Source organism: Melozone crissalis, unplaced genomic scaffold (genome assembly GCF_028551555.1).
Source record: "Melozone crissalis strain CALT ecotype California unplaced genomic scaffold, PUWL_Pcris_2 ptg000009l_1, whole genome shotgun sequence".
In the NCBI taxonomy this organism is placed as follows: Eukaryota; Metazoa; Chordata; class Aves; order Passeriformes; family Passerellidae; genus Melozone; species Melozone crissalis.
The window spans coordinates 2,313,700-2,322,817 of record NW_026535787.1 but is presented as its reverse complement, the minus strand read 5'-3'; the positions used below and the strand labels follow the sequence as shown (position 1 = coordinate 2,322,817).

The 9,118-nt window shown below is 53.2% G+C and overlaps 1 protein-coding gene across 3 annotated transcripts; it reads left to right on the top strand.

Annotated features, from left to right (window-relative positions):
* Nucleotides 1–1,702: 1,702 nt before the first annotated feature.
* SERPINH1 (serpin family H member 1) lies at nucleotides 1,703–7,978 on the top strand. 3 transcript variants are annotated; one of them, XM_054270345.1, is made up of 5 exons: nucleotides 1,703–1,842; nucleotides 4,277–4,890; nucleotides 5,127–5,225; nucleotides 5,575–5,807; nucleotides 5,958–7,978. In XM_054270345.1, the coding sequence occupies exons 2-5, from the start codon at nucleotides 4,308–4,310 to the stop codon at nucleotides 6,258–6,260; spliced, it is 1,218 nt and encodes a 405-aa protein (XP_054126320.1). In that variant the 5' UTR covers nucleotides 1,703–1,842; nucleotides 4,277–4,307; the 3' UTR covers nucleotides 6,261–7,978. The 3 variants fall into 3 exon arrangements, with proteins under 3 accessions (XP_054126320.1, XP_054126321.1, XP_054126322.1); XM_054270346.1 differs by having other exon boundaries at nucleotides 4,274–4,890; XM_054270347.1 differs by lacking the exon at nucleotides 1,703–1,842 and adding an exon at nucleotides 3,173–3,231.
* The last annotated feature ends 1,140 nt before the right edge of the window (nucleotides 7,979–9,118 follow it).

The following is a 9,118-nucleotide window of genomic DNA, read 5'->3' as shown; positions in this document are numbered from 1 at the left end:
GGCAAAGCCATTTCAAAGGACTGAAGCACAGAGCACCCAGAGTGGCAAAGAACTTTGGTGCTGGGAGGCAGTGAAAGTAATCAAGATTAAAAGTTTAGGAGTTGATTTTAAATTTCACTCGGAAGGTGAACAAATCTTACATGGGAAGTAATTACAGAGCAGGGTTTGAAGGTGGAGCAATTCAGAATTTGGCAGAGAAAAGCAGCTGATGGTAGAAGTTTAAAGGAGCTTTTCTCATTTCTCAGCTGGCACATGCTGCTGGTACAGACCAGTAACATTTGCCTTGGTATTGATGGTTTTGATATCAGCAAATTCATTTTTAATAAAGCCAAAACTCTGCTATAAAAACTCTGGGACCCCATTGTTGATCATATATGCAGACATAAAGCAAATCTAACTGCACCAAAAGACCCTAGTGTACCAAAATCTATTGCTTAAGGTATTCCAAAGCTCTTTTTCCCACTAAATCCCTCCCTGAAGGGACCAGATTTCTAAACATCACTGAGCACCACCTTTGTTGCAGCTGATGGAGACTTTTTTTTACAGGAAGGTCTCAAAGATCTCCCCTTGTTTGAGATGAGAACTACTTACTCACATGGCACCATCTGAACAGGTCAGATGGAATAAAAATGTCAGCTTTTGATGCTACCTTCTAGAATAGGTGGGCTGAGAAGGGGAATGGAATGGTGATTCCAAAGCAAGCTGCTTCCAAGACAACAAGCAGAATATTCAAAGCCAGAAGGAAAACTCAGATGCTGTTTGCTACTACAGCAACAGGAGGCTGAGATCTGCTGACACTCCTGTCTTCAGAGGGAAGCAGAAAAGCGTGGCACAGCCAAAACTAGGGGAAAAAAAGAAATTACAGTGTGATTAAAAGGGAGACATAGACATCAGTTAAAGGACGCAGGGATGCAGCATCCTCCTGCTGATGCAACTATCCATGAGGGGGTGGTACCTTGAATATCCCTCCATCCCAGACTGCCATGAAAACAATTCTGTGCTGTCCTAAAACATGACAGGGTTGGATCAGAGCTTCAACACTTGTGACTCAGCACAAACCTCTCCATGGCACAGTTTTTCTGGGCACCCTGTGCCAGGGCCTGCCCACCCTCACAACCAGGAATTCCTTCCCAATATCCCATCTGTCCCTGCCCTCTGGCAGTGGGAGCCATTCCCTGAGTCCTGTCCTTCCATCCCTTGCCCTCTCCAGCTCTCCTAGAGCCCCTTTGGGCACTGGAAGGGCTCTGAGCTCTCCCTGGAATTTTCTCTTCTCTCTTGGAGGTCACATTTCAGATTCACACTTCAGGATGGGGCAACGTTAAACATTGGCTGCCTATGACTGCTCCAGCCGTGCCTGAAGCCCTTTGCATCACCCCTGACTTCATATGGCGGGTGACAGCCCAGAAACAAACAAATAAATATGTCACTACCTGCCTTTGGTAGGTGCCAACAACCATCCAGCTGCAGGAGATGCCAGGGGCAGGGAGAGGATGGAAATAAGACAGACCTGAGCCCTGCAAGAAGGCAAAAGCACAGTTAGGGCAGGGAATAGCTCCCCACGCTGCTGCAGGAGGCCGGGCTGGGCTCAGGCAGGGCAGGAGGAGGGAAGGCGCATCCCCCATCCATCCCGACCCCCCTTGGGCGGCGCGGGGCCGGCATTCCCTGCCATTGGCGGCGGGCGGGAGAGAGCCGGGACGGATCCTCCCCTTCCTCTCCCTCCCCAGCATTTTTGAGAGGGTTTTCCCAAGTTTCCAGAAGTTTCTCCCCGGCCCCTTATATACCCCCTCCGCAGGACCGGGAGGTGCACAGGGAGCCGAGCAAAGCCGTGTCCCGACCCCGCAGGTAAGGGGGGAAACCCGGGGGACCGGGTGGGGACCGAGCTGAGATTGCAGCAGGGCCAGGGGGGTTCTGGGGTCCTGCAGCCTCCTGGTTGGCAAAAAAATATCGGGGGGAGGGTTATGGCATGGGAGAAGGGGTGCATGGGCGGTAGGCTGCAGTGGGATAGGGGTACAGACTGCCCCATGAGCTGGCTCTGGGTTTTTGAGGAAAAGCATTAAAAAATCCCCCGGTCGCCTCCAGTTTGCAAGAGGTGGTCCCAGTGAAGCTGCGGGAAAAGCTCTCAGAGGATGAGGAAAAACAAAAGGGGGATAAGGGAGTGAAATCCTCCAGCCCCGCTCAGGCTCAGCCTGGGAGCCTGCAGGACCCTGGGCACCATCCCAGCGCAGGAACGAGAGCTCTCCCTGCACAGCACAGCCCGACCCTGCTCCTGCTGCCTTAACCAAGTGCCACATCCCTCAGGTGACACGGAAATGGCCTCTTGCCTGCAGTCCTGTGCCCTGCAGCTCTGCCCTGCTCCTGGGAGAATTCCCATCCCGCCAGGAAAGGGGTCCCGGCAGCCGCGGGGAGGGCTGAGCAATGCCACGCTGGCACTGGGCGTCCCCTCGCTGTGGGAGCACAGCACAGGATGGTGCTGCCTGTGCATTCCCCACATTCCCTCCATGTTCACCACGGGCTCTGAATTCACCCAGAAGCCAAGAATGGGCAAAATTTCTCCATCTCGGGCTGTGTGACTCAGCAGAGCCCAAATCTGCCACCCAGCCCTGAAGTCATGAACCTTTTTATAAGCTGAGGATGAAACAGTGCAGGCCACCCCCTGCTACCAAGAGAACTACTCCATGTATCTGTTTTCTTTCAGAAAGAAAAAGGCAAACGTTGACCTCACTATGAAACAGTTTCAAGGTATCCTTAGAAATAAACGGGAAACAGAAAACCAGAAGGAGCCTCCTCACACTTCCAATGTTTGTCACCCTGGCTGCACTTTAAAAAGAATGTTGAGGGCAGTTTTGAGCCTGTTTGCTCTTGGGGCAGGCAGGATGGTTCCTCCCTTTAAAGGATTTTAGGTTGTAATTCCCACTCTGGCACAGGGTCCTGGTGGAACTGCGCACTCTCCTTGCCCGGGGCTACGTGCTGCGTGTTTCCTTCCCTGTGTAATCCCAGCGGGCCCCTCGCTTCCTGCTGGGAGTGCTTTAACCCTGCTGGGAGTGCTTTAACCCTGCTGCAGCCTTTCCCTGCCTCCCAGGCCAGGGACAGCCCCTGAGGCTGGGCTGGAGCAGGGTGGGAGCAGAGGAGCGCCAAGGAACAGGGCTGCAGTGTAGTGAAGGTTCCTGTGGAGGAGAAAGTGCCCAGAAGCTGCAGGGGGAATTTAAGGCCTGAGGAGCTGCCAGCAGGAAGGTTTGCTGAGTGAAGGCAGGAGGGAGGGGAGCTGTGGGGCCAGGGGGGATGAGCCCCAAAGGGCTTCCAGGCACTTAGACCAGAAGCTCGGGGCTCAGAGCCCTTGCTGGGGTGGGTTCACCTGCGTTGGGATGAGATCCACCCACCTCAGGCATGAACTGAAGGCTCTGCTGGGGAAAAAGAGGCTCCTCCATCTCCCTCTGTCCCAGTACCTCCCTGGCAGGGCAAGACAGGCGAACCAAAGCCGAACAGAGCTGATCAGACAGTGCGGGACCTTCTCCAGGGCTGCTCTGGCTTTGCTGGAAGCTCACGTGCTCCATCTAGTGCCAAGGAATCCGAGGGTTTGGGGCCCAGGCCGGGGTCCCCAGAGAGGACGGTCCTTGCCACGCAGGGCCTGCAACAGCCCTTGGATCAAGGGGCAGCACCAAAATTTTTCAGCTTTTCCTCATCAGGGAAGAGGTTTCTCCTGCTCTGGGGAGAGAATCATGGAATGGTTGGGTTTAAAGACTACCTTTTTCCCCACTTGCCATGGGCAGCAGGGACACCTTCCCCTATCCCAGGTTGCCCCAAGTCCCATCTAGCCTGGCCTTGGACACTTCCAGGGATCCAGGGACAGCCACAGCTTCTCTGGGCACCCTGTGCCAGGGCCTGCCCACCCTCACAGGGAAAAATTTCTTACTAATGTCCAGTCTAAGCCTGTCTTCTTTCACTTAAAGCCATTCCCCTTGCCCTGTACAGATCACATGAAAAATACCTGTTGCTTACATTCCCTGACCCTTCCTTAAACCATTCACTGTACATTAACATTGGAATATAGGGAAGGAAGCTTGCATTCCGAATGCACAGGCTCTGCTTGCCAGGGTGCAGCCTGCTGTCCTGAAGATTAATTGTTGCTCAGGGTGGACTTGGGATGGTTGTACCCCAATGAAGTGTTGGGGCAATGTCACTGGAGCAAGGAATGGGTTTCTCTGGAGAGCCCCTGGGAACTCTGGATGCTCCAGGAAGGCTCTGGCTCATGCTGATGGTGCATTTTCTTGCCCAGCAGGTGCTGTGAGGTGCTGGGTGCTGCTGAAGCCATGTGGACGATCGTGGGGCTGGCCCTCCTGGGCCTCGCTGCGGCCGTGCCCTCGGAGGACAGGAAGCTGAGCGACAAGGCCACCACGCTGGCCGAGCGCAGCACCACGCTGGCCTTCAACCTCTACCACGCCATGGCCAAAGACAAGGACATGGAGAACATCCTGCTGTCCCCCGTGGTGGTGGCCTCGTCCCTGGGGCTGGTGTCGCTGGGGGGCAAGGCCACGACGGCGTCGCAGGCCAAGGCGGTGCTGAGCGCGGACAAGCTGAACGACGAGTACGTGCACAGCGGGCTGGCCGAGCTGCTCAGCGAGGTCAGCAACAGCACCGCCCGCAACGTCACCTGGAAGATCGGCAACCGCCTCTACGGGCCCGCCTCCATCACCTTCACCGAGGACTTCGTCAAGAACAGCAAGAAGCACTACAACTACGAGCACTCCAAGATCAACTTCCGAGACAAGAGGAGCGCCCTCAAGTCCATCAACGAGTGGGCAGCACAGACCACGGATGGGAAACTCCCGGAGGTCACCAAAGATGTGGAGAAAACTGATGGGGCCCTCATTGTCAACGCCATGTTCTTCAAGCGTAAGTTCTACCTTCGGTTCCTGGTATGAGCGACCCAAAAACTGCCCTGAGCCAACACAGAGAATCATAGAATGGCTTGGGTTGAGAGGGGCCTTAAAGATCATCCACCAGCCCCAAGGGAAGGTGGACAAATCCTAGGCCCACTGGAGGCAGCTCTTTGTCAGTGGTTGGGAACTGTGCATGGACTTACCGCCCATTCTCTTTTCTTACAAGCTGTGTTCCTCTCTCTCCTGCAGCTCACTGGGATGAGAAGTTCCATCATAAGATGGTGGACAACCGTGGCTTCATGGTGACCCGTTCCTACACCGTGGGCGTGCCCATGATGCACCGCACAGGTGAGTGGGAAACCTCCACAACTGGAGTTAGGATCATTGTTCTTCCTTACCCAGATTTCCACCAGCTGCTTCCAAGACTGTTTTGCCCCATGAGAGAGAACAAAGCAGGGAAGTGTTTGTTTTACTGATTCAGTGTCCCTGTGAACAGAGAATTCATGTTTACTATGAGCTGCTTGGCTGCTGGGAACAAATCCTGGCTCATTACACAGATGTCAGCCACAGCCAACTCCAGTAATGCTGGGCCACTTCCCAAAAGGATGTCCAGACTCCCTTCCCTTTCTACTCAGGCAAAGTCCAGGCTGAATTCACTTTGCTCCACATCTCACTGCTCCCTTCTTCTGGTTTCAAGGTCTCTACAATTACTATGATGATGAGGCAGAGAAGCTCCAGGTGGTAGAGATGCCACTGGCTCACAAGCTCTCCAGCATGATCTTCATCATGCCAAACCACGTGGAACCTCTGGAGAGAGTGGAGAAACTGCTGAACAAGGAGCAGCTCAAGACGTGGACTAGCAAGATGAAGAAGAGATCAGTGGCCATCTCGCTGCCAAAAGTTGTCCTGGAAGTCAGCCACGACCTGCAGGTAAAGGGGGTCCTTAAACAGCTGGGCCTCGCAGTCCTTTGGGATGGGGGCAAAGACAGTGGAATGGGGGGTTATCCATGCCTGCTGCCCCTCTTCCCTCTTGCACTGTGTCATCTCCGGGAGGGTTGCTGACCTCTTGTCTCCTCCTAGAAACACCTGGGTGGTCTGGGCCTGACAGAAGCCATTGACAAAACCAAGGCTGACTTGTCCAAGATCTCTGGTAAGAAAGACCTTTACCTGTCCAACGTGTTCCACGCCGCGGCTCTGGAGTGGGACACGGAAGGGAACCCCTACGACGCCGACATCTACGGCCGAGAGGAGATGAGGAACCCCAAACTCTTCTACGCTGACCACCCCTTCATCTTCATGATCAAGGACACTAAAACCAACTCCATCCTCTTCATCGGCAGGCTCGTGAGGCCCAAAGGCGACAAGATGCGCGACGAGTTGTAGTTGGGTTTGTTTTGGTTGGGTTGTTTTTTCCCAGAGCTTTGGTTTGTGTGTGTTTTTAGGGGGGCATTTTGACAAATGGGAAACACTATTTTGTATCCTTCTCGAACCATGGGTGCTATTCAGACCAGGGTGCATTGTGAGGAGAAACCAGCGTACACTTTACCTCACCCCACGATCCAGATTGCACAAACCCACCTCCAGAGAGGAGCAGGGGAGCCTGGCACCAGAGGGTCACCGGGAGTCAGCTGAGGTGGCCAGGTTGGAGCTGAGCTCCTCCGTGCACTGGTTAAGCCTCCTGCTCAGCCCCTTGCTGCTCCACCAGCCCTGCCAAGGCATCGCCCTCCCATCCCAAACGCTTCCACCCCACTGCACGCTTACCGCTGCCGCTTTTCTCCTCTTGGGTGCCCCGTGGCACCGCTCCAGAGCTGCTCCTGCTTCTCTCTCCTCTCTCCAGGGGTGTGGAACAGAGCTCCAAGGGCCAGCTGTGCAGTCCAGCCCCTGCAGGGCCCTGGAGCAGAGCAGGAGGCAGCACAGGAGAATGGAGATTGCATGGAATTGTGTCCTTCTGTCCTGCCTAACCCTGCATTCTGTGCTCGATGCTTCAATCGCAGCAGCTCCTTAGGGAGAGCATCAAAGCCAAGAGCAGCTTGGATCAACACTTCACAGAGAACTAAGGGGCTTTGGGATGTCAGGGAGAGCCCAAAGCACAGCCTGGGTTTCTAGAAAGAGTAACCTGTGGTTCCTTAACACTCCACCCCTTGGGATCACTGAGGGGCCAAGAGCTGTAATTAAACAGGCAGTTGTACCAGGCAGAGAACTCACTTTTGGAAATGCTCTGCATCAGCCTGTAGGGCTGGCAAAGACTCCATTCCCACTGCCAGGGCTCTCCCAGAGCTGGCTCCAGTCAGCTCCCTGTGGAGCTGACCCAAGGCACTCCTGGCTGGCTTCTCACAGGGAGGTGGGATCAGGTTCACCTCCACTTTCCTGCTTAATTAAACACAAAGCTTTAAAGCTGCCATTACCTGACTTCCTAATTATGCTCTGCTGAAGCTCCATGGTACTTTAGCTCCCTGTCTGCTGACCTGGATAAGGGGACCCTGAAAAACAAAGGTATTTATAGTTATATTTATGTCTGACAATTAGCAGGTTTCACAGCCTGATCCAGGCTATTCCTAACTTCTCTTCAAGGGATATCATCAGGTCAGTGCTATTTAAAGGAGCTGATGTGTCCCAGGAGCATTGCAGCACTTGCCACGCACTGAGAGACACCACGAGGCAAACACTGAGATTATGGAAATGAGGGAAATCCATGCATCCCCATGGATTTCAGTTCCCTGAAACCAGCATAGAGCACCTACAAGGCTTTGCTTTATGTCCCTGCCAATTTTCCCTGCTGCCATAGAAGCCCAATACTGCATGTTCCCAGGTGCTGGGAGGCAGGAGGCAATGCCAGGTGTGTCCCCAAATGTGGGACACTTGCAGGTGATGCAGTGCACTGAAGCCACACACAGAACGTTCTGGAGGCTGGGCTGGGGGGTGGAAGGGGTGGGCAAGGCAAGAACACACTGTGGGATATTGTGAATAATTTGCATCATGTGGATGCAGGTGTCTGATGGCTTTTATTGTCTGTTCTTGTACCACACAGTGACAGTTGTGTAATTTTGCAATAAAACTTTTTCAATGAAGCCCTGGCAGCTGGAATCCCTTGTACAGCAAAATAAACTCGGGGTTCCTTCCAATCATTAAATCCAAGACATCCTAAAGCAGCAACTATGGACAGAAATTACTCAATGAGATGAATTCCTAAAATGAATTATAGGAATTCAAAAGGATGAATTTCTAAAAGATTGATTCCTATAGCACATCAATCATGAGAAAGGAATGCTCTTAGCAGATTCTCCCTTTGCTGCTTTCTCCTGAAACTGCAAATATCCAACACCTTAAATGCTCCACAAGTAAAGGACCAACTGTCCCGTCCTGCTGGGCCATTTAGCAGAATAAAACCTGAGCTGTCAGCCACAGGGACCAGCCCTTCTGACTCTCCTCGCCAAAGCTCCTCCAGCTGGGATCCACTCTGGCAAAATAGAGGAAAAAACTGCAGGCTAAAGATACCTTTCCCAGGTGGAAAATCCAGCACTGGCAGACCCTGCTAATCCATGTTCTCCCACACAAGCTAAAAGGCACAAACACGTCCCCTTTTCCCTGAGCCTGGGCAAGCACACACATCCCTGTGCAGCTCCTCCCACACTGGAAAATCACCACGTGCTTCCTCATTTTCACTAAATTGGAATTACTGAAGCCACCTCCAGCATCAACCACAGCAGGAACACACCTACCTGGAATAGCAATATTGAAAATAAGTTAAAAGTTTTCCAGAGCTCCTGAGTTTATCCCACCCCCAGCTCATCTTCCAGGGCTTTTGTCCAAGGGAAGCACCCAAAAGACACAGGGAACTGAGTGAGTTCCCTTCTCTTTTGGAGCTTCTCTAAACAGCTCAGAGAGGCGGTAATTCCATCCAAAACAGTTGGAAAAGGTGTTCAGCTCACACTTGGAGCCACAGCTGCTCTGGGCACCCTGTGCCAGGGCCTCACCACCCTCACAGGGAACAATTCCTTCCCACTATCCCATCCATCCCTGCCCTCTGGCAGTGGGAGCCATTCCCCGTATCCTGTCACTCCAGGCCTTGTCCAAAGTCCTCCCAGCTCTCCTAGAGCCCCTTCAGGCCCTGCCAGGGCTCTGAGCTCTCCCTGGAGCTTCTCCTCCCCACCTCTAGCAGTGATCAGCACTGTGAAATTAACGGGGTAATGGACAAGGCTGAAGAGCTTTTACTCAGGAGGAAGTGGAACAATCTCCCAAAA